The 25488-nt window shown below is 38.5% G+C and overlaps 1 protein-coding gene across 9 annotated transcripts in view; it reads left to right on the top strand.

Moving 5' to 3' along the window:
- LOC131217009 (ABC transporter C family member 13) overlaps positions 1-25488 on the top strand; it is an 86155-nt gene that overhangs the window by 53207 nt on the left and 7460 nt on the right. For 8 of the 9 annotated variants that reach the window (XR_009157154.1, XM_058211689.1, XM_058211690.1 and 5 more), the window contains 10 exons: positions 5028-5129; positions 5229-5296; positions 5743-5874; positions 6441-6588; positions 14919-15202; positions 15442-15598; positions 17238-17413; positions 17866-17977; positions 18106-18159; positions 25127-25249. Coding sequence is in view for 8 of the 9 variants with exons in the window: in XM_058211689.1 (XP_058067672.1) it covers positions 5028-5129; positions 5229-5296; positions 5743-5874; positions 6441-6588; positions 14919-15202; positions 15442-15598; positions 17238-17413; positions 17866-17977; positions 18106-18159; positions 25127-25249 (1356 nt within the window). In the remaining variant the exon portion in view is untranslated. The remainder of the gene's footprint in view (positions 1-5027; positions 5130-5228; positions 5297-5742; positions 5875-6440; positions 6589-14918; positions 15203-15441; positions 15599-17237; positions 17414-17865; positions 17978-18105; positions 18160-25126; positions 25250-25488) is intronic. The other variant, XM_058211693.1, reaches the window with a different exon arrangement.

Raw genomic sequence — 25488 nt, 5'->3', positions numbered from 1 at the left:
AGAAAAATTCACTACCAAAGAGATAACCACATAGATAGAGTTAAGTTTGGCCACTGGAGAGAACGTCTCAAAATACTCCATGCCATATGTTTGAGTAAAACCCTTTTGCGACCAACCATGCCTTATGATGATATACGGAACCATCTAAACAATACTTGGTGGTGTAAACCCATCGACATCCAATATTGTGTTTTCCCTCGGGTAAGGAAACCAACTCTCAAGTATTGTTTTTCTCTAGCACCTGCATTTCTTCCATCATAGCCTTAATCCAATCAAGGCTACTCATAGCTTCCTTTAAATTATACAGGGTAAAAAAGGAGGATATGGAAGCTGCAAAAAACTTAAAGAAATGTGAAAGATGCTTATATGAAACAAAATTGCTAATGGGATGCTTTATGCATAAGCGAAAGTGTTTACGTAAGGCAATAGGAAGATCGCTATGAGGCTGAGAATGGGAGCTTATACTTGGACCACCAACAGAAACAAATGAAATGGTAGGGGGTAATCAATAGAAGCTTTAGTTCATTGACAATACACAAGAATATGCTTTGAAAAAGACGGAGGAGGAGCATAATCATCAAGACATAAAACTAGGAGAGGTATAGAGTTAGAATCAAACTGTATAAGCTCCCCCTAACCAATGTTTTAAATATCGTTATCGCATAATGTATCACACCCTTGGGATACGGATACATATCGGTTATCGCATAGGATATATCGGTTGTATAGCGTAATGTATCGTTTATCGCATAGGATATATCGGTTGAAAAAGACATCAATACACACTTAGAAATCAAACCATTACAAAAAGAAAGTGCACATAATAGGGATTTCCTTTGTATGGAGTCCTAATATATGCGCTTTCCAATTGAACTGATGTCAGTATATTCAGAGTCTATTCATATAATTTATAAACATGAGAGGACATACATGGAAATATAAGCAATACATTCAAAAGCGAAAGAAGAATCTCTAGATCAGGTTACATACATGTTTAATTTTGCGTTTGGATACAAAGATTGCAACTAATTTGCGAGAAATTGAGAAATTTCGAATTTTCTCAATCTTCCACAACTTGACCCATCTCCCCCAAATCTCAAAATCGAAGTTCCAAATCCATGATTTTTCATGGAAAACATGAAGAATCATAGATGTGTAACCATTTGACAATGATTTAACGTGATTTACAACAAAATCATAGATCAGAAATCGAAATTGCTCACTAGGTCGAATAGGTGGGATATATTGGCACTACTTGTGTGTTTTGTATCGCCCAGGTGGGATATAAGATATATCGTGGGACATATCAGCTGATATCGTCGATATTTAAAACACTGCCCCTAACTAGTAAGGGAATGGTGCAGAGATCGCCCTTAAGCAGAGAAGTATGGAATCCCTTCAAAGAAGGTGACAATTGCTAACACATACCTCTTATAGGTTAGTGGATTATAACACTTACACCCCTTTTGAGACCAAGAGTAACTTAAGAAAATGCACTTTATGACCCGAGGACTCGACTTGTCATTACTCCCTTTAAGATCTAAGCAAAATATGTACACCCAAAAACTTTACAAGGTAACAGAAATGGTTTGTCATGTGAGTGCAAGATTTCAAATGAAGATTTGTGTGACAATATTCGAAATAAAATGTGATTAATTAAGAAACAACAGTAAGGCATCATCTTAGAATCATTTTGGAAGATTCATACCAAGTAAAAGAGCATGAGTAACCTCAAGAAGGTGATGGTTCTTTCGCTCAGCCACACCATTTTGTTGAAGGCTTCATTAACACAATGTATGAGACAATTTCGACATATACTCGCCTCCATTATTGGAATGAAAAACTTTGATGGGGCATTGAAATTGGTTGACCACTTCATTGTAAAAAAAAAAAAAAAAGAAGCTTGAACATATCAAAAACTTCATCCTTAGATTTTAGAAGATAAATCTAGGTCATCCATGTGCAATCATCAATAATGTAACAAATATTTATATATAAAAAAGACAGGTAACAGGTGCAGGACTACAAACATCAGAGTGGACTAACTCGAAAGGTATGGGTTTCCTCTTAGATAAACTATGAGGGAACACAACCCGGTGATGTTTGGAGAACTTGCAAGTTTCATAGTTTAAAGGTTTAGATACAAAAATTGAAGGAAATGAAAGTTTTAACTTAAACAAGGATAGATGTCCTAAGCGATAATGTCATCGGGACAATAACTCCCTATCTAAGGACAAGGCACTAGATGCAATCATAGGAGCATCATTATAAAAAAAAAAAAAAAATTCCTCCATGTTCATGGCCTCCACCAATCATCCACTTCGTCTAGAGGTCTTAAAACACATAGTGAAAAGGAAAGAAAGTTATTGAACAATTCAAAGATTTCATAAGAGAACTAATAGATAATAGATTGAGTGGGAAGTTGGGTTCATACAGAATCGAAAACAAGTGCGTAGCAGGAGAAAGCTTGATGGACGTCACGCACATGCAATCGCATTAAGGCATCATAGGCATCACGGGATAAGAGAATGAAATCACCTAAGGTAGACTACTCCATTGCAATTAACTCTAAAGTCTACTTGAAACTAGGGGAGGCAATACTAGCTACTAACACACCTGCCCAAGATGGGCAATCAATAAGATCCTAGCAACAAGCAATAGAGTGATTGGTACCCCCATTGTGAGTACAAGTGCAAGGTCCGTCATATCCATGTCCACATCTTCATTCTCGTCCACCACAACAATGACTACCACGTCCTTCACAATCAACATCATGGCCATTACCTTGATTTACTCAATCCAAAATATTGTTCGCGTCCTTGAGTACCCTATGTTGGAACTTTAGAGCCATGGTTAAATGAAGATCAGTCACTAACAGCATATGTAGATTGATCCGGCGAAACAAATGGAGAGGCAGATGATGTGATGCCCCTTTGACACATGGTGTAAATAGCTATTAGAGAAGGAAGCGGATCCATGATTATAATGTCTTCGAACACCATGATACTTAGGGTTGAGACCATAAAGCAATTGCATAATTTTGGTTTCTTCACGTTGCTTCCATACGTGCTCGTAGTCCATTATATAGTTGTAAGGAAGGGGTTGATAGAGGTCCAACTCATCCCACATATGTCGAAGAGCCGAAAGTTACTCCTTCAAGGATCTTGAATCTTGTTAAAATCTCACAGTGTCTAAAATCAATGTGAACATTCTGGATATATCTTAGGCTTTGGAATACATATCATGAAGGGTGTCTCATATCCTTTTTGTTGAGGTTAGAAACATGATGGAATTACTCACAGTTGGTATCAAATTGTTAAGCAACCAAGCCATGGCTTGGTTGTTCTCCTTGGTCCAAGTCTTGAAATCCCCATTTGTAGAATTCAGAGCTCCATACAATATATATGAAAGCCTATCTTTTTCCTTGAAAACAGCTTCACAGATTGAACCCACTACAAACAGTTAAATTTATTACCATTTAACTTAACTATTGTAATCGACAAGGGATGAGATTCTGAAGACCACATACCGGATCTGGAAGACAGTGTGTCATCTATAAGGGTCCACAAACACTAAGCACAAGCAACAAAACACAAAATGATGCTCACACGATTACGTCAACCACCAAACCTATAAGGTCACATTTCCACAAAAACTAAGGTCTAAATGATGAGTTGGGGGGCCAGAAAGAGTGGGAGAGACTAAAAACAACAAGAAACTTCACAAATTGACTTGCACAAGCACAACATACTGCAAAATGAAGATGAAAGTACACACCATATATACACCAAAAGTTCTGGTGTATGTCCAAGGTCCCTTGGACCCAAAAATGGGGCTAAAAAGACCATTGAAAACTCCCCCTAATGAAAAAGAACTCAATGAATATCCAAATTTGGTAAACTCAACCACCTTAAGATAAAACCCCCAAAAGATACTTACCAATTTGGGAGGAAAAAAAAGGAAAAAAAAGAAGAGGAAATCTAGGGTTTTCTGTCAGTCATGAAAATGGCCCAAACGCGCCTCAAATCACCCCCCCAAATCCCACAAAAATCACACACAAATCTTCTAAAATTGAGTTGCATCAGATCATGCTCTTCCCAATGAGAAACTATCCATACGGTATGTCCATATGCTTACACCAGCCATACGGGTGCTAACGTCAGTAGGTTCCTAAAGCTCCAATCAACATGGAAAGTCCTTGCTCCAATTCCAAGTAGAGTTGAATGGATTTAGGAAGAGGAAGGGAAGAGGAGAAGGAGAGAAGGAAAAGTGTAAGAGGGGAGAGTTTTGAAAGAGGAGCACTTTGTTGTGTGTCAGGGCCACAAGCCCTGACACCTTTTATTATATCACTAGAAACGGACATACATGCTCCTCAAGAGCACACCACACTTTGTACATGCACCCATATAAATACACACTAATATATAAGTGCATTGCATTTTCTATAATTTCCTTCATTTCGATTACATAAATAGGAATTGGGCTTGTAAGGACAAATTGAATTTCCTACTTTGTATTCCAATGTGAAGTTTTAAACCTAGTGCTTGCTGGGGTCAGATCATAATTTTCTAACGACAAAAACTCAGACCTAGGATGGCCACATCTTTCCTTGCTTTAAAAATCATAAAGCAAAATAGGTTTTTCGTTAGCCTTACAGATATTTTTGTCCAAGTTAGCTTCTTTTGTTCAAACCTTTAATCTTTACAAATTCCAACTAATTGATGAGACTTGGGAAAGGGGATGATTCACAAAATTGGATGACAGTATCTTTTGGAAGTCAAATTACAAGGATCAATACCCTACAACACAATTCGAGACGGGGATTTATATGTCTCTATTTATAGAAGCACATCTTAAACAATTCAAGTCTAGTGAACTGTAGGATAATATGAAGCAGAATCTCATATCTCTAAGTATATAAAGAAAAGTTTCTTTTTTAGCTTCAATTATCTATATGTATCTCGTCTACTATCTATAAGATATCATTTCCACAACCCTTGACTTAATCAATTACTACATGTGTTCAGGTTGGTTCGGGTAAGTCATCGTTGTTAAATTCAATTCTAGGAGAGATGCTTCTCGTTCATGGGTCTATATATTCACGTGGATCAATAGCATACGTATCACAGGTTATTGATTCTTCAAAGAATGGACTTACTCAACCTTTTTTTTTTTTTTTTTTTTTGTTTTGCTTAAAATATTCTAATGCTGGTTGTTATCAATTGTAGGTTCCGTGGATTCTGTCAGGCACAATACGTGACAATATTTTGTTTGGAAAGGACTATGATGCTAAAAGGTTTGCATCGGTGAACTGCAAAATTGTGGATGATTTCATTACTATTCAATTTTAGGTTTCCCCTATATGATTTGATAAGATATTTATTTTAGATTTCCCCTATTTCTTCAAATTCATATTCGCATCTCGTTGGTTTTAAAATGGTAGATAGATTATATAAGCTTACCTTCTTTTTGTTGATGATCTAGACCAGTACTTTATCTTTTTGGACAACTTCCCCTAGGGCCTGTTTGTTAGACACCTAGAAATGAGTTCATGTCATTTTAGTTAATTGTAACTGTGTATTATCATGATTGTTAGTTATCAAGATTACTTTTAATCCTTACTAAAAAGAAAGATGATTTGTAATACATAATTACAATTAACTAAAATGAGATGAACTCATTTTTAGGTGACTTAAAAGCAGGCCCTAAGCTTTTAACTCTGAACATGTTATATGGGTGCAGATATGCAGATGTATTACAAGCATGTGCACTTGACGTTGATATTTCATTAATGGTTGGAGGTGATCTATCATATATTGGAGAGAAAGGACTAAACTTATCAGGTGGACAAAGAGCACGTCTCGCATTGGCGAGGTAAATCTTCCCATGTTTATATAGAGTGGAGGAATTTATGATCCTCAAGATGAGGTATGTAAAGTATCCTCTTATCCTCAGTTTGTACAGATGTGGCTTGTATTTTGGTGATCCAGACCATTGATTTCAAGCCTTTGATATGGAGGAGCCATGTTTTGGAAACCTATATAGTTGAAGCTTGCCATGGAGGAGCCGTGCTTTGAAAACCTCTAGGCTTGAAGCTTGCCATGGAGGTGCCATGCTTTGAAAGCCTCTAGGCCTGAAGCTCATAGCCAACCAATATGTCTTTGCTTGAATATGGACTATTGTTGCATTTCTCCTCTATATTCCATTTTAAGGCCACTGATTGAAGGGTTAAATTGTCTTGTCAATGAGCTATGTGGATTGTCCCCTGTTGGGGTTCATGAAATCTAATGGTTTGGATCATAGAGTTGTAGGCCCACCTGTGCAATGATGACAGATGATACTAAAGATATCCTAGATCAATGATCATATAATAGCTCCCATGAAGTGACCCATCTTGGAAATCTGTTCAGGATCCTTATTAATAAGTCAACAATATGCAGGGCTATCTATCATGGCGCCGATGTATGCATGCTTGATGATGTACTTAGTGCAGTTGATGCACAAGTAGCTCGCTGGATTTTACGTAATGCTATCTTGGGACATCTAATGGACCAAAAGACACAAATATTGTGTACCCATAATGTTCAGGTTGTTCCTTCTCTGAGTCATTTCAACCTGTTCTACGTATAATTCAGATAATTTTATGAGGTAAGCTTGAAACTAAAGGTGAAAGCTGCCAACATATGCATTTCTCACCAGGGGAGGTGAGAGGCTGGAGGAAGAGTTTTGACGATCTTGGAAGGTGTTTTATATAGAATGTGCTTGTATCTCATAAAGAAATCTGATAATCTAGAATGAAAATTTTGAAATGGCTCTACTTCTAATTCAATGAGCCTCGTATGTGCAAATAATAACTATACTTGCTCGAGGCCTGCATTCAAGTTTCAACCACTACCACAAGAAGTAGAAAGGGGGAAAGGAGAAATGGAAGGGAGAGGAGTGAAAGAGAAAGATGGGAAAAGAGCAAGAGTTCAGGGCAAAAAGGCTATATTGTGTTTGTTGTGTTTGCTCTAATGACCAAATAAAAATATATGGTACTCCACTGGATTACAAATGCACATGTGCACACTCACACACACCCCTCTAAACTCCCCCTCAAGCTGGAGCATGGATATCAATCATGCCCAACTCAGAACACATGCACGTTTTGTAATTTCCATCTGTAGGGTCTAAAGAATCATCCAATGTGTAGGTGAGTCTATCTCTTCCTCCCAAAAATACTTTCACGGACCGAGCCCATTGTAAATAATTATTGCCATCCAGCTTGACAGTGGTAATCAACAAGGGGTGCAAATCCAAAGGGCCCACACCCGATCCAGAAGATATTTTATCATCCATATGGTCCGAAGACACTAAACTGGAGCAAGAAGACAGAAATGGAGGATCGTAGAGAATAAGAACAGTCACATGCTAACACAGGCCAGATTACCACACAATCGAAGGTCCAAACATCGGGCCATGTGTCCAAAAAGGAATAAAAATTCAAAAACCAGCAGGAAGCCTAACGAAAAGACTAACACAGACAGAACACAGCCATAAAGTGAAAGAGAGACATGATAGATATACACCAGAGTTGTGGTGTATGTCAAGGGCCCCAAGAGGGCCAAAAATGGTGGAGCCGCACCTCTAATAGGGCCAAAAAACACGCACACAAAAATCCACCCCAAGATCAGAAAAACTCCCATGGATTCCTTAATTGGGTAAAACAAACGAACCCCCCCCCCCCCCCCCCCAAAAAAAAAAAAAAAAAACTCTTACCGATTTGGGAGAAATTGCTAAAAATCGAGGGTTTTTCATCGGACTTGAAAAATAGCCCAAACACACTTCAAATCAGCTCCAAAAATCTTGTAAAAATCACCATAATTCTTCTAAAACCAAGCTCCATCAGATCTTGTTCTTCCCGATGCAAAACTTTTAGTTTCGTACATACACTTGCTGATGTCAGCTGTACGGTTGCTGGTGTTAGCAAACCCTTAGAGCTTCAATCAGTGTGAGGTCCTAGACGCTCTGATACCAAGGAGTAAAGATCTATGGAGAAAAAGGAGAGAGAGAGAGAGAGAGAGAGAGAGAGAGAGAGAGAGAGAGAGAGAGGTTTTGGAGAAAAACGTGCTTGGTGAGTAAGGGCAGCCACACCACACACAACACTTCTATTATACTACTAAAGTTACATAGAGTACTCTGCACAAGTACCAAACACTGAACAAGCACAAATAAAAAAAGACACATAAAGGACCATATACACCAACATCACCCCTGAGTTCGCTATACCCAGCTCACACAACTTCACTTGTAGTTCCATCAATTGGTGATGTGTTTCATCTCTTAAAATCCGAATATGATAATTTGTTAAGGGTTGTCACTTAGAATAAGGCCTCCTCATCCATTTTCTTAGCCTAGACAGGTAGCACATTCACTGCTTTTCATACTACTTCTGCATCGAGTCCTCGGATTATTGATTCAAGGGATATTAATCATATGACAAGTCTATCTGGTTTTTTTTCTTCATTTACTCATAATCCAGATTTAAGTCGTGTCGAAGCTAGCGGATGTTACCCTAACACCTATTTGGTTAAAGGGTACTTTATTTGTTTCTCATTCTCTCTCCTTGTCATTTGTCTTATTGGTTTTTAATATTACATCTAATTTGTTATCAATTAATAAGGTTGCAAAGGACCTGCATTGTAGTATGATTTTTGTCTTGATCAATGTGTTTTATAGGATCTAAAGACGAAGAAGCTAATTGATGGTGGACATAAGGATGGTTTATATATTTTTCATTTAAATATTTCAAGTCATAATTAGTGAGTGTCTTGGTGTCAAGAATGAAGATCTTTACATTTGACATTGTACTTTTGGTCATCCCTCGAGTCTAGTTTTACAGGCCCTATTACCTGCGTTAGTCGAGTCTAATGATGTTAAAAACTTAAAGTAGCGAGGCTTGTGTCTTAGCCAAACACCATAAGTCTATTTATCCTTCTCTAGAGAAACAGTTCAATAGTTCTCTTTGGTTCATTAAAATGTATGAGGTGCAATTTCTATCATTTCTAATGGATTTAACTACTTCGTCTCGTTTATTGATGATACATCTCATATGACATAGATTTATTTAATGAAAACTATAGATGAGGTTAGCTCTATTTTCAATGTGTTTCGTAGTAGAGTAAAAAATCAATAATGTGAATATTGGAACTCATATAAATAACGTAAAAGAGTATTGTTCCCATACTATGTTATCTAATCTGTAGGAGCATAATATTAATTTTCAAACCATGCCTGCATATACCTCGCAACAAAATGGAATTGTTAAAAGGAAAAATAGACATATTTTAGAAGTCACTCGTGCTCTCCTCATTGGTATGTATGTTCTTAATTTTTTTAGGTTAAAGGTTGTTCCCACAACCTATTATCTAATTAATTGTCTTCCTACAAAGATTAATGTTGGAGAATCACTATCCAATATTTCTTTACCTTTTACCCAATCGCTAAAATTCCATTGCAGGTCTTAGGACAAGCGTGTGTTGTCTATAATATTGATCCTCTTATAAATAAATTGTCAAATCGAGTTGTCAAATTCAGTTTCTTGAGATATTCATCTTCACAAAAGGGGTATAATTGTTTTGATCTAGTTATTAAAAAGTGTTATGTTTCAGTTGATGTAAAATTTGTTGAAGACACTGTATTTTTCTGGTGGAAAGTGGGAGTACCATTTTATTGTTCTTCCTGTCCTTGTCTTTAAGACTGATGAAATAGTGTTTGTTCCTTGCAAACTCGATAATGCTAGAGATAAGATTGCTACCGATTTCCACAAGTCTAACTTGAAGGTATATGAATGAAAGAATGTTCGTAATCCTATTCTTTCTCAAGATACCACGAAGCATGCTCCTTTGGCTATAAGTGTTGATAATGTTACTACTCTTTGCCTATTTATGTTGATCCATATTTAGACAACCTTACCATGAACTTACTTGTGGTTGTTAAAAAAGCAAAAAGATAATGCACCTCTCATTCCATTCAATGCTCTCTCTCTCTCTCTCTCTCTCTCTCTCTCTCTCTCTCTCTCTCTCTCTCTCTCTCTCTCTCTCTCTCTCTCTCTCATTCTTTGTCTTCTCAATACAAGTCTTTTATTTCTGCTCTTGAGTGCTCTTCCTTCATCATTCCTAAAAATCTTAGGGAGGCTCTTATTTTTCCTCTGTGGTGTTAAGCTATTAAAGAGGATTGGTAGCTCTTGAAAAGAATCATGCATGGGTGGTGATTGTATTACCAGGTAGGAAGAATCTCATGGGCTATCGTTGGGTGTATGCACTCAAGTGTAATCTTAATGGAAATATAGCTCAACATAAAGCCCACATTGTAGCTAAAGGCTTTATGCAGACCTTTGGTGAGGATTATTTTGAAACATTTGATCTTGTTAGTAAGATGAACTTTGTTCGAGTGATTATTTTTCTTACTATCAATTTGCATTGGGCCCTACATCAACTGGATGTTAAAAATGTCTTTTTGAATGGCGAATTGACTTAGGAGATATATATGTTACCCCCTCCTGGATTTACTTGAAAGGGGGAGGAGAGGAAGGAATCTAATGCAGGGGCATTTTCACATCGGGCTCGAGTGGGGTTGCCTATGGGATGTAGGGGCACACTTGAGGTTGGCGGCTCGTGTGAGGTGGTACCCATGTGATTTAGGGCCCACGAGGGGGGTTCGGCCGAGGTCCTAACCCATGAGATGTGGGGCCTGGGTTATGAGATAAGGGATTATTTCGCCATGCTCTATCGTTCGAGCTTTTAAAGCAAGTGGTTAATTGTCCTGCGTCAAAGTAGTATCAAAGGAGGAGGTCTCGTATTCGTGACTACTCACTGGGGGTGATTAATGCAGGGGCATTTTCACATCGAGCTCAAGTGGGTTGCCTATGGGATGCAAGGGCACACTCGAGGTGGGCGGCCCGTGTGAGGCGGGTGGCTCATGTGAGACAATGCCCATGTGATTTGGGGCCCACGAGGGGGGTTCTACCGAGGTCCTAACCCATGAGATGTGGGGCCTGGGCTATGAGATAAAGAGATTAATTCGCCATGCTCTATTAGTTCGAGCTTTTAGAGCAAGTGGTTAATTGTCCTGCATCAGTATGTCATCTGAAGTAGGCGATATACGGTCTGAAGCAGGCTCCTCGGGTCTAGTTTGATAAATCTAGTGTAGCCTCGATTTGTATTGGATTTTCTCTTATTCATTCTGATCATTCTATGTGTATTAAGAGGCATGTGAAGGAGATCATTATTGTGAGTGTCTATGTGGATGACATTCTTATTACAGGTGATGATGCTAATGACATTTTTGAGTTGAAATTATATCTGAGTAAGGTATTTGATATCAAAGGCTTAGGACCGCTAAAATATTTCCTTAGAATTGAAGTCTCTCATTTTAAAAGGGACATAATTTTATCGCAACAAAAATATGCCCTTAATTTGTTAGCTTCAACTGGTAATCTTAGTGTCAAATCTATTGATTCTCCATTGGAAGTCAATAAGAAGCTCAGGGCAGATGATGGAAATTTTCTTAATGATCTTCGCATGTACCAACGCTTGGTTGGGAGATTGATATTTTGACGATTACTAGTCCAAATTTGTCTCATGCTGTGAGTTTGGTTAGTCAATTCATGCATGCTCCCCGTTCTAGCCACCTTGAAGCAGTTCATCGTATCTTACACTACATCAAATCGTCGAACATGGCCTCTTATTCAGCTGTCATGATAAATTTGATATTGAAGGTTACTCTAATGTTAATTGGGTAGGTTCTCCAAATGATTATTGCTTTACGTCAGGCGACTATACTTTTTTTACGGCAATTTAGTAACTTGGAAGACTAAGAAGCAAACAGTTGTGGCATGGTCTAGTGTTGAGGCTGAGTATCGAGCTATGGTGAATACGATATGTGAAATTATGTGGTTCAAAAACTTTATTTTTGAATTGGGATTTCCTGTGAAGACTCTTGTTCGTATGTATTGTGACAATCAAGTAGTCATTCACATCGCTACTAATCTAGTTTTTCATGAGCTCACAAAACATATTGAAGCTGGTTATTACTTTATTCGTGAGAAGGTTACTACAAGTATTATTTTCATTCTATGTGTCCCGTTCTCCAAGCAATTAGCGACTATCTTCACAAAGGCTTTTACAATAAACTGGACGACATGTTCTTGGCAAGCCGGGCATGATTGATATCTATGCCTCAACTTGAGGGAATGTGTGGATATATGTGCATGTGGGCTTATGACTAGGCCTACAGATATATACACCTGGGCCTTATATATTATGGGCCTTTGTCCTTAATTTTTTAGATTTTTATCTTTGTTTCATGCTTTCCTTATTTGCCATTTCGCCTTCTTTTAGTTTTTCCTTCATGTAAGGACATATAGGCGATTTTGCCTTTTTTTTCTATTATTATAAATAAAAGAGGACTGGAAATCCTAGCCCCATAGGCTCTCTTTCTCTCAAAATTTTTCCTTCTTAATAGAACCATCCCCATCTTAACGTTGCTGCATTTGGATGGTTAGTGGGAAAGAAGAGAGTTCTCACTGTCGATAATCTCCAAAAGCACAGAATGGTCCTCCCGAATGTTTGTCTCTTGTGCCTCAAGCAAGCAGAGTCCATAGATCTTCTCTTCCTTCACCGCACCTTCTCTTCCACTATCTGGAATGAGGTGTTTTCATTAGTGTCGGTTCAGTGGATGATGTTGCGCTCTACTGAAGAGTTTTTTCTGGCCTAGCACACAGAAGATGGGGGTAAGCTCAGGAGGAAAATGTGGCATGTCGCGATTGATGCAGGACATGAAATTCAAGTATGATGTGCAAGATTTTCAATCTTTAGATCACACTAGTTCAAAAACAATTACACAAAATTCCACATCCCACACAAAAGTTCAAACACTAAATTAAGGGGAATCTTATGCGGATCCAAGCCTACACATGTTAGGGCCGGATCAATCAAAATTATAAACCAAACAAGAATCAAATGAGGATAAATTTATCCACACACGCACAAAAATAATTCCCCAATCCAAGGGATTCACAGATTTCAATTCGGGAAACCCTAAGGTTGAAGAAAGGGCATAAAATTGGGGATTGGAGTAATTTAGGGTTAGGTTTAGGGATTTGGGGTGAAAGAGGAGTAAAAGAGAGGAGAGACGAACCAGAGAAGTACCGCATGTGTGGACAACAGTAATGGCCCAGACGCACGTGCGTGTGATCCCGGCCGTACTTGTGTAGGGCCCACTATTCAAAAAAAGGCCACCTTGGCCCTAGTCGGCCAAGGATAGACTCCAAAACCCCCAAATCTCAGCTCGATCCGATGCACGGTTTGTGCGCAGTGCTCCGTCGAAGTTTCAGCTCTCCTGCAGGGCCAGATTCTGGAAACTGGTTGTAGAAAGACAAACAACTGCAAAATAAGTGAATTTGAGGCGAAGATGATCGAAGGATGGATGAAATAAGATGGAGGGGCGGATTGGGATAAATGTGGCTTCGCACCACGGTAGTTAACCCTTCAAAAAGAGATCTTCGCACCCACTTTAATCTTAGCCCTCCGAAAAGGGAGGGCTTCGCATCCACTTTAATTTTTCCACAACTCAAAAACTTAGAGAGCAGAAAAACCACGCAGGAATTTTTATTCAACTTCAATGGATCAAAAGAACTACAAGGGGTGCCTATTTATAGGGAAAACCCTATACCCCTAAACTCGCGCCATGTGCGCAACTTATTACTTGACGATGAAGTAAACTAAAATAAAAACCAAACAAAGAAATCTAAAGCATTCATGATGTTCTAAATAATAACAATAAGCAAAATCTAAAAAATGAAATCAATCCGACTAGTGGACCCCGATCATGAGATCCCATGATGGGCTTTACTTGATTATTGGGCCCACTCTAATGAACCAAAACTCCGTATTCTAACTAAGAGGTCCTCCCTGGACATCGTCATCGAGCCAGATCGACGGTGGGGCCCTCCCCCTCCTTCCGTACGTGCGTAGGGGGCGGCGTGCGTGCACATGTGCGCGTGATCTCCCCATCAGCGATGCTTGTGGCACTTTGGTCAATCTAGGCAGAAAGGAATGATCGTTGCTTTCGCAACAAGCAAAGCTCTGAGGCAGGAGTTTTCTTGATGATTGTTCAGATTTTTAGGGACCGGGCTCCTTGAGTCAAGGGGTTTTCTTTCACTGGTGGTAGCACTTGTTGTTGTTGTACCTTTAGTTTTCTGGATCTTTAGTTTCTTTTAGGTTTTTCCTAGTTTTTTTTTTTCTACTCTTGCTTCTGCTGTAGTTGTTTTAGGAGTGTTTAGGTTTTTGGTTTGCTGTTTTTGTCTTCATGCTGTTGCTTTCTTTCTTTCAATAAAATACACCTTTCAAAAAAAAACATCCCCATCTTAACTCTCCTTTAGGTAGCAAAAGATGCCAATCAGAAATGATAATTCACTGTTATGCAAATATAGCAAACAATGGGAATTTACATTTCAAACCTCTAGTTGATAGAGGGTTTCCTTGTATGGGGTTGTTTGCCCATGTACTTTTACTTTCATTTTTCATTAATAAAATCCTCAAATTTCTCATATATATATATATATATATATATATATATATATACACACATTTCAAATTTGTGAAACAGAACTATTAAAGACTACCCCAACTAGCCATAAAGGGCTATGGTGATGATGATATAAATTACAATTGCTATTATAGATTATAAAAATTAACATGGTTTCACACAGCGATGATCATTTCTTGGATATGACTCAGCTTGTTGAGTTAAACAGAGAGACTCAGACTTGCTAGTCCTTGTTTTAAAATCATCATAAATGGTATTAATATTTTCTGCCATTTTGAAAGGAAAATGCTGTGACTAAAATTTTAAAAATATAACTTCTTTCTCTGCAGGCAATTTCTTCTGCTGACATGATTGTAGTCATGGATAGAGGACATGTTAAGTGGACTGGAAGCTTTGCTGACTTTTCAGAGTCTCCATATGCAACAATTCCTTCAATGGAAGATTCAAAGATCTCATCTCAATCTTTAAGACCAAAAAACAGCATAAATTCCTCGAGTGAATTGAGGCCTAATCTCATACCAGAGGAAGATTGCATAACTCTCTCAGAGGAAGCGCAGGAAGCTATTGAAATAGAGCTAAGGAAAGAGGGTACAGTTGAACTTGGCGTATACAAGTGAGTGAAATATTTAATTCAAAGGTGTGTTAGGATAGGATCACCTGAATTGTGTGATTTCTGGAGAAACACTTTTTCCATGCTAGCGACTGGCGGAGAAAATGGTCCAGATCTCGTACATATGTACCACGTCTATCAAGATAGAGAACTGTAGTTTTTTCCTCTAGATATTATTTCAGTCTGCAAAATTGTTGAGTGCCTGTAATCTTGTGATCCTTTCAATGGTTTTCTCTTTTCAGAAGTTATGCCACATTTTCCAGCTGGAAAATTGTAATTGTAATATCCTTATCAGCAATCTTAATGCAAGCATCTCGCAATGGAAATGACTTGTGGCTATCTTACTGGGTTGATAGCACAGGAAGCCACAGAACGATGTATTCTACAGGCTTTTATCTGGTAATCATTTGGATCCTTTCAAATCCAGTAGTAACTGATAAATTTTAAGGAGTATTTATTGGGTCCCGATGCATCTAGATGTAAATAGTATCCTGAAGTGGCCATGCTGTTCAAGTAGTCCATTGATTCAGACTAGTGTTTTAAATAGCTTACATTATGTAGCATGTAGCTTGGACTATGTAGCATAGCTTAGCCTTAATGTTATATAGCTCCTGAAAATAGCTTAAGTCGCATGTAGCCTGACTGCCTGAGCCTACGCTACACGCTCATTTAAATACCCTACGTGCTACATAGCCTACATAAACACTACGTAACTTACACTACAAGTTATTTTTTTCACTAAAACAAAAATCAATTAATTTTTCAATAATTTGTTATATTTTTTCTATTTTTTAATAAAAATTATTTAATCTTTCCTGCGATTTTAGTAAAATAGTGAAAGTAACTGTATTAAACCATTTTTGTTGCTCTTTCTTTATCTTTATAGTTGATCTTTGCCCTATTTTTCCTATTGTTTAGGTTGTGTTTGGTTACACCAGATATCATGAAATTCCATTATTAGTTGGTCTAATTTGGTGCAAAATATCATGAGATTTCATGATATCTAGTGCAACCAAGCACAACCTTAATTAAAAATCTAGAAGTTGCATATGTAGTGTATGCTACATGCTTTTCGCTATTTAAAACACTGACCCAGACCATTCATCTGATGGGGACCAACATGGATTGGGGTGTTCCAATGTGAAAGATTGGAAGACCCATACTCTGTGTGTGTGTGTGCGCGCGCGCCATTCATCTGATGGGGACCAACATGGATTGGGGTGTTCCAATGTGAAAGATTGGAAGACCCTAACTCTGTGTGTGTGTGTGTGTCTGTGTCTGTGTCTGTGTCTCTATGTCCGTGTCTGTGTCTCTCTGTGTGTGTGTGTCTCTGTGTGTGTGTGTGTGTGTCTGTTTCCGTGTATGTGTCTGTGTCTGTGTGTGTCTGTGTCTGTCTCTGCATGTCTGTGTGTCTGTGTTCTGTTTCTGTGCGTGTCTCTGTGTGTGTGTGTGTCTGTGTCTGTGTGTGTCTGTGTTTGTCTGTGTCTCTGTGTGTGTGTCTGTGTTTGTCTGTGTGCCTGTGTGTCTGTCTGTGTCTGTTTGTGTCTATGTGTGATCTAGAAAAGGCCAATGTCAGGGCGCGGACAAAGCGGTAGGTGGTTTGAGAGGCGGATCCCTCGTCGGAGCCAGACGCCATTCCCGTGGCCCTGCACTTGAGGGCAAAGTGGCACCCAACTTGGCCACCCCACGACCCTCTCGCAGTGACCCCAGGTCAAGCGGGGAAACCTTGGATGCAAATCAACTTCAAATTTGGAATGTTTTCCTAATCCACAGTGGGCCCATTAGGTCAATGGTGTGGATCACCCAAACATGTTCCATGGATCACCAAACAATGTTTGAGACTTGTATGAACGGGCACATCCAGACCCAATAAATCCTCATTGTTTAGAAGAATTTGAACAGGGCAGATCATGCTTCATAGATTCTGCATGTTTTCACTTGCCAACAAAAACAAGCAGTATGTTTGATAATTCAAGAAATAACAAGACTTGTCAGTTAAAAGATATGCTTCCATTCTAATTACTGATTGTTGATGTAGGTTATACTCTGCATCTTTTCTGTCGCAAATTCCCTTATAACCTTAGCAAGGGCATTCTCATTTGCGTTTGGTGGTTTACGTGCTGCAGTTCAGGTGCATACTAAGCTTCTGAACAAGCTTATCAATGCACCTGTAATATTTTTTGATCAAAATCCAAGTGGAAGGATACTTAACAGGTCAGAATAGGATATAGCATCTCAAAGCTTCATTCTCTTTTGTATGGTTTTGGTGAGTCCACATGAACCTCTCTACATGTAGCTTACATGCCAACCTGGCACATGTAGCAGATATCCGAACCATGCAAACAGTGGGGTTCACTGTGTAGATGAACTGGCCCAAAAATAGGCCTTGTCAGCTCATCAGGTAACACATCTATGGGTGAATCTTAACCACTGACAAATTTTTTAACCCATCCATTATGTTTGTAAATGTGTGGCCACCTTATGAGTTGATCTGCCCTTCTTAGCCATGTATCTACATGCGTGTCCACCTGATGCATGGCCTGGTCTTCCACATCGTGAAGTTGCCATGCGTGTCCACATATAGAGGTGCATGTGGAAAGGTGTGAGTGGGCTTAGCGGAACTTCTGTATGGTGTATTTGTTTATATATTAGTCTTTATTTTACAGGTTATCTTCAGATCTGTATACTATTGATGATTCTCTCCCATTTATTCTCAACATTCTCTTAGCAAATTTCTTTAGCCTTGTCGGCATTGCAATAGTTTTGTCGTATGCACAGGTAAAACTAGAAAGCTTTTTGTTGTAACAATCCAGATATCTAATTGGACTGTTTTAGTTCTGTATGATCATATTTCTTAACACTACCTAGATAAAGTATGTTGTTCAGAGATTAATTGATATGTGCAGATTCTGTTCTTGCTTCTATTATTACCGTTTGGGTATATCTACAAAAAATTGCAGGTATGTGTCTAATACAATTTCTTTCTGCTAATATTTATTCCTTAAAGATGAGCATACTTGGGATGATGACAGTAAAAAACCAAATTATTTATTTTCAAGTTAATCTGTATGGTTTTATGATTATGTCCGTTTTCCTAGTTTATTTCTAAGAAAGTAGGCGAAACTAGTATTTTAAAGAAAGCAAAATAGCAGTAGGCAAAAAAGAGCATGCATGTAGGTAATTTTCAAGAACCGAGCTGAAAATCATATAATTCTGTCAAGTTTTTATCTGCATATTCATCTGTCTATGGGTATGACGAAGAAGGGGTAAGTCATAGTGGTTTTGGTCCCCAGACGAGTCACATTCTGAAACACTACTTAAATCCATGCCCAGTGGGGTACATGGAGCCCATAAATAAATGATAATAAACATCTAGTCATTGTTTTTGCTGAAAATACTAATCATTTTCACAAATTATTGTGGTAATGAAATAAGCACACTGCTGATTTTGAATTTGGAGCATCACCACCAAGAAGCTAAACTGTTGTTTGGAATAATTCTGAGATCTATTCAAGGTTTTTCTTTGTTTAAGCTTGTTTAAACTTGAAGTTCGTCATTTTTTTCCCCATTTTGGAGTTATCTTGATGTTGCATTTTGGATACATTTTTAGTTTTCTGCTGAATCAGTCGACATAACTGGAGAATCTTTATTCCACTTCATTCTTGTGTTTGGAAGGTGTATTTTTTCTACGGTAAATCCTAGATACAATAGAGCATTATGTTATAGTATTTCTAGAATTGAGTTCACTCAATCATTTCATGTAGAGAGAGAGTGGGTCCCACTAGTGTATCTTGTACATCTGTGTGACATATCTTGTATGTTTATGCACATATCTTGTCTGGCTGGGTATTTAGACACATATACAATGCATATTGAGTTGTATATGTTGTATGAAGAGATGAATGAAAAGATCGAATTGGTTTTCGCCTCATTGATATGGTATTAAAGCATCCACTTTGATCTTAAACTATTAAATTTTGTCACGAAACATACTGAATATTGGGCTTGTTTGGCTTGCCTTGAGCTATGAGAACCAGTGAACGGGGTGGATTCTTCCGATGTGAGCCCCACGTACGAAAAATCGAGGAAAAACACGTTTTCAATATATATATATATATATATATATATATATATATATATATATATATATATATATATATATATATATATATATATATAAGCAAGCAGCGCCTGCTACTGTGTTTTGGCGGACGGACAGGCAGGGACCACGGTCCCAGCCGTGGGCCCCACTGTGATGCGTGTAGAACATCTACACCATGCATTTGGTAGGCCCCTTCTTGCGGTGGGCCCCCCTCCAAAAATCAGCCTCATATGGGACTTAAATGGCCCACGTCATAGAAAACAGTGGGATTGAACAGCTATCATTGAAGCCCCTTTTGCTGTCACAAAAGTTTTGGATTAATATGAAATTTGTATTTCCCTTTTCGCATTGTACTTAAAGTTTTTGATATAGTGGATATGTGGTGATGTCGTTTTGTGACTTGGTTATGCTTGTGGTTATGCTCCATTACCAAAAATAAAATAAAATAAAATAAAAAAATCATACTGAAAATCCTCCTTGTAGGATCCCAGGATCGGAATCTGGCATGTGAGTGTCGGGATCCGAGAATGGGGCACTACGGAGGCTGTCGGCGCCGGATTCGGCGATCGGGAATTCTGTGAGCCTGTTCTCCGAGTTTGGAGCGTGACATGTCATCCTTCTCTTCTCCTGCAAGAGCCTTCATCACCAATCGGTCATTCTCTACAGTAACTTGTCATTGACTAGGCAGTCACTCTTGTGACTGTTCTCTTTGGTCTCTTCTTCAATCAATTTCTGGTGTTGTTCCATTTCATCCGTCCTTGGTTCCCTATACATTTTCTATGGCATCTCATAATTGCCATTCAGCTTTTTCCATCTGTCACTAATTTCACTGTTTTCATCGTTACAGACAATCTGCCACAACATCTTGTCATTGCTTCATCATCACATTGTTGTCTAGAAAATAACATTGTCAGATCTGCAATTTCCAATGACTAGCATTTTTTCTGGCATGCCAGATTATCAAACAACACTCTATTTTCTGTCAAATTCTTGCATAACAACTAGAGCTCATTGCTAGAACTGTCTTTATGGCAGTCTTCCCAGCTACTGATCTTAGCAGATATCATGGTGAGGACATCCGTGCGCCCGTTCGAGTGTATGCGAGGAGGAGAGCACCGGTGTCCTTGTGATTGGACGACCCATACATGGGGCCTGCTTGTGGGCCTAGATCTTCGTGACATCCTCTTGTGGAGCATCGGACCGTTGTTTTTAATCGATATTTCATTATGACCATTAGATCATGATTGGGACCATCAGCAACGCCGGATTGTGACCATGGCCACTTGTGCAGACTGATGGATGATACATAGGCTTTGGATTATCTTAGGATTTATTTTTCAGTTTGATTTATGTTTTTGAACTATTTGTGAGAGGTATTATGTGTTTTTTTTCTTAGAGTATGGTTAATTTGATAAAAGTACATGAAATAAGGACCTTTTTGTAATTTTGAAAAGTTTTTAAGAGTATATAGGGGGGGGGGGGGGGGGGGCGGGGTGTGACCCCTTAATGGCGGGATTTCTCTCGGAACAACAAATGCCCTTTGTTTCCTTCTTCATGTGATGTGAAGTCATGTTCCATGCGATTTGGAACGAAGATCGGTGTGATGCCCTTCTTCAATCACGAGAGTGCGAGGCTTCCAACTATCGGCCATTGAATTTCTCCTCCATCCAAAGTAATCTTTTCAGATCTTCATCTTTCCCATTCCAAAACCTTTACACCCGTCTAGAAACCTAATCCATTCTTCTATCTAACCTTCCCTATCTCTACCCCACCTTAGAGAACACGAACCCTAGCCGTCCAGCCCACACTTGTGACCGTACGGCCACACGTGTGAAGCCCATGGGCTAGTCCATACGGCCACCTCCTTTCACCTTTCCATCTCTTTGATTCTCCATCAAAACCCTATCATCCCTCACCTTAAACCCTAACCCTAGATTCCTTAAGGGGGTGTTTGGTTCATGGTATTGGGAAGGATTAGGTGGGATGGGATTAAAAAAAGTAATTATTATGTATGGCAGGGATTGTCCCCTGTTACCATGGGATAAGCTTAATTCCATGCTATGTTTGTAATATGGTGGTACATTGAATGGATATACCCACCGTCATTTGAAACTATTGAGAATAACACGTCTTATATCTAAACCGTTCATCTGTTTTGTAACCTCAATTTTTGGCATGGGCCTAAAAATGAGGCAGATCCAAAACCTATGTGGCCCCAAAGAAGTAGTTTTCAATGGTAGGTATTCAATCCCCGCTGCTTTCTATGGTGGGGTCCACTTGAGCTTTAGATCTACCTGATTTTTTGGCCCATGCTCTAAAATAATCTCGAAAAATGGGTGGACGGTGTGGATATAGCCCATGCATTATGGTGGGACCTACACAACTTGCTAACATTGAGTGAAATTGCCACGGGACCCAATGCAATTCCATCTAATCTAATTCCATGCTTTTCCATTCTTCCCAAACATTGAGTGGAATTGGCACGAGACCAAATGCAATTCCATCCCACCTAATCCCATCTAATACCATGCGCCAAATGCCCCCTAAGTTCCCAATTTCCCCAAATCTTCCAAACCTGAAACCCTAATTCCCCTAATTCACCTCAAATCCCTAACATTCGATCATCCAAAACCCTAATCCTTTTTAGTTAAAACCTAAATCCCTTTAGCCAATTGAACCGATTAAGCCCTAATTTCAACTTTCCCCAAATTCCCTAAACCTTAGATTTACCTACATCTTAATCAAGCAAGCCCTAGGTAGTATTAGGTTTTACCTTTTAAAAATATACTTATCCCTATGCTATTTGGATGTCCCTACATCCATTAGATCCTAGTTTTAAGTATTTAATGACCCTGCAGGATGTTGTTTGTTAATTTAGGCTTGAACTCTTCGTAGTTTCTTCTTGGAATCTTGAGATGTGTGATGATGTTAGCATGTTTTGTGATTTTGATTAATTAATTTAATTTGCTGAATGATCTCCTGATGCAACCAAATGGCCACACGTGCTAATTGATCAAGATTCGAAGAAAATGCCCGCATCTCATGCGAGCACACATCGCACGTGTGTACAAGAAGAGGACCACCTTCCTTTTTTATCCCATCATCACTTCCCATTTCTTTCAAATTTCTAGATTCGGAAATTTGCTCTTTCTTTCATCTATTTATTTTTTTAGGCAGGGAATAATTTTAAATATTTTCTTATCTAAGTTTCTTCTTATTTTAGGCATTTTCTTAATTATAGAATGCTTTGTTACTTAGGTGCTTTCCTATTTCATAGATTTTTAGATTTCATAACTTTTATTACAGATTGTAAGGTTGATTATAAATAGGACCTATGTCCTATGGAATAAGACAAGTTGATCAATATTCTCTTTATGAAATTGTCTTCTTTTCTCTATGGTGGCTGTTGAAGGGAGGGAAAGTGATCTCTAGTTCTAGACTAGAGGACTGTTGAGCTTGCTCACAGCCTTGCATTTGTGATCTCTAGCATCCGGCTAGAGGATTGTTGGATCTTTCCCACAATCTCTTTCTTTTCTTATTGATTTATTTGCTTTCCCTTTCGGGTTTGCATCATATTGGTATCAGAGCAAGTTCTACTCTTGGGAAACTGGAAAAAAAGAAGAAGAAGAAGAAGAAGAAGAAGAAGAAGATGTCATGGATAGGAAGATGTTCTCATGTGTCGTGCAATTATCCCTATTTGGACTCCAATGTCTTTCCATATCCATCGCGCTATTCTTATCCGAGTTACTTCGATGATCAAGATCGCCATTCATATCATCTTGAGTGATACCCATTTTCATATGTGCCTTATGGTGATTCCTTTCAACACCGCTCCCCACATGTTGGTTATCCAAAAGCATCCTATCGCACAGAAATGTCAGTGACGCCTACGAATATTCAAAAGATGCAGAAGGAGAACTTGCAGGAGGTCAAGAATGAGCTTAAAGCATCCAAGGAAGATATTGCAAATGAATTCAAGGAACTCAAGGAGTTCTTGAGAGCTTGCTTTGAGCCCTTGATTGAACAGGAAAAGCTTTATGGGCTTCAATATGTTTTATCTAGCATTCCAATGAATGACATGGTTATAGATAGTGTGGCAACCCAAAAGGAATCCTCCTTTGGATTGGTTGATGGATCAATGGTCAGATCGGAGGAAATTCAAGTAAAACCAAAAGATCAGCTGATAGATGATCTAATTGAGGAGACTGAAGGTTTGGCATATATGGACAATCCGATGGTCAAAGGGATAGATAGTGTTACAATCATAGTGGCAAAATCCATAGAGGTCAACACAATTGTACCATCTCAACATTAATCAAGGTATGCAAATCGAAAGCGGACTATAACGAGCGGGTCACAATCGACGTCTAGGACATGGAGGACTAACAAAAAACAAAAGAAAAGATGGTTCGTGTTTCAACACCATATTATGCACTAGCTACCCGTTAGGCGTGTAGGTCTCCACCATCAACTACCAGCGAAGCCGAAGAAGACACGCTACAAACAAGGATCTTCGCAGGAGATTATGACTACCAATTTAAACTCGAGGACGAGTTGTTTTCAAAGCCGGGTGGAATTGATGCAACCAAATGGCCACACGTGCCGATGGATCAAGATTCGAAGAAAATGCCCACATCTCATGCGAGCACACTTCGCACATGTATACAAGAGGAGGACCACCTTCCTTTTTTACCCCATCATCACTTCCCATTTCTTTCAAATTTCTAGATTAGGAAATTTGCTATTTCTTTCATCTGTTTATTTTTAGGCAGGGAATAATTTTAAATATTTTCTTACCTACGTATCTTCTTATTTTAGGTATTTTCTTAATTATAGAATGCTTTGTTACTTAGGTGCTTTCCTATTTCATAGATTTTTAGATTTCATACCTTTTATTACAGGTTGTAAGGTTGATTATAAATAGGACCTATGTCCTATGGAATAAGACAAGTTGATCAATATTCTCTTTATGAAATTGTCTTCTTTTCTCTACGGTGGCTGTTGAAGGGAGGGAAAGTGATCTCTAGTTCTAAGACTAGAGGACTGTTGAGCTTGCTCACAGTCTTGCATTTGTGATCTCGAGCATCCGGATAGAGGATAGCTGGATCTTTCCCACAATCTCTTTCTTTTCTTATTGATTTATTTGCTTTCCCTTTCAGGTTTGCATCATCTCCACTCATTATCTAGCTTCATACATTAGTCCCGCATCATCTCAGCTTGCTGATTGTTGCCACCTGATCCAGCTTTCTCATAATGATTGACTTTGCCCTCCAGTACTTACATAAGCTCATTGCCCAACCCCATGCTCCTCTTCCATCTAATCAAGTACCATCTATATGATTGTTGATTCTTTTTTTGTTTTTTTCCTTTCCTTTTGATCAACCCAAAGAAGGTTCATCAATTGGTTGTCCTTCAAATAGTTTTTTTAAATACAAGCAAGTTCCCTACACATCCATCGTTGTAAGATTCTTATCAGTCAGACTTGAGTGCTTGTAAATGGCCTCAGAAAAGGTTGATGTGTTGACCTTGAAATATGATGGGATTTTTTTTTAATACCCAATTCAATGCTTTCTATTTTCAATTTTTTGTTGATGGGAAAGGCTTGTGGGGATATATTGATGGTTCCAAACCACAACATAATAACTCTAGTCTAAAGGAACTTGAACGATGGAAGGTTAACAACACTAAGATCATATCTGGAATTGAACAAATTTTTTTATATAAAATGCCATTCATGCAATGTTGATGAGCACTTACCATGAAATATGGTTTCTAACTTCATAATTGTTTATGCTGGTCCTATAGTAAATTGCCATTTCTTTCAGTTCTACTATAGGTCTACATCACGTGAATTGCGAAGGCTAGACAGTGTTTCTCGCTCTCCTATCTATGCATCTTTCACAGAGACACTGGATGGATCATCAACTATAAGGGCCTTCAACGCAAAGGTACACTTTTAGACATTTATTGTTCGAGCCTAGTAATTATTTGGTGTTCCTTCAGTTTTAGGAAGAAATATTGGGGTTAAACATGATTATTGTGTTTAATTCATGCCACTTTCAAGTGCACTGAGACTTTTCTAGAAAAGATTATGTTAATACTTGGTATTTATCCATCAACTTTGTATGGGAAACCAATTTAGTTTTTCTTCCCTAGTAAGGAATTTATCACAAGCAAGAACTCCCCC

This window comes from Magnolia sinica, chromosome 10 (genome assembly GCF_029962835.1).
Source record: "Magnolia sinica isolate HGM2019 chromosome 10, MsV1, whole genome shotgun sequence".
In the NCBI taxonomy this organism is placed as follows: Eukaryota; Viridiplantae; Streptophyta; class Magnoliopsida; order Magnoliales; family Magnoliaceae; genus Magnolia; species Magnolia sinica.
This window is presented reverse-complemented; position numbering and strand designations above follow the sequence as displayed.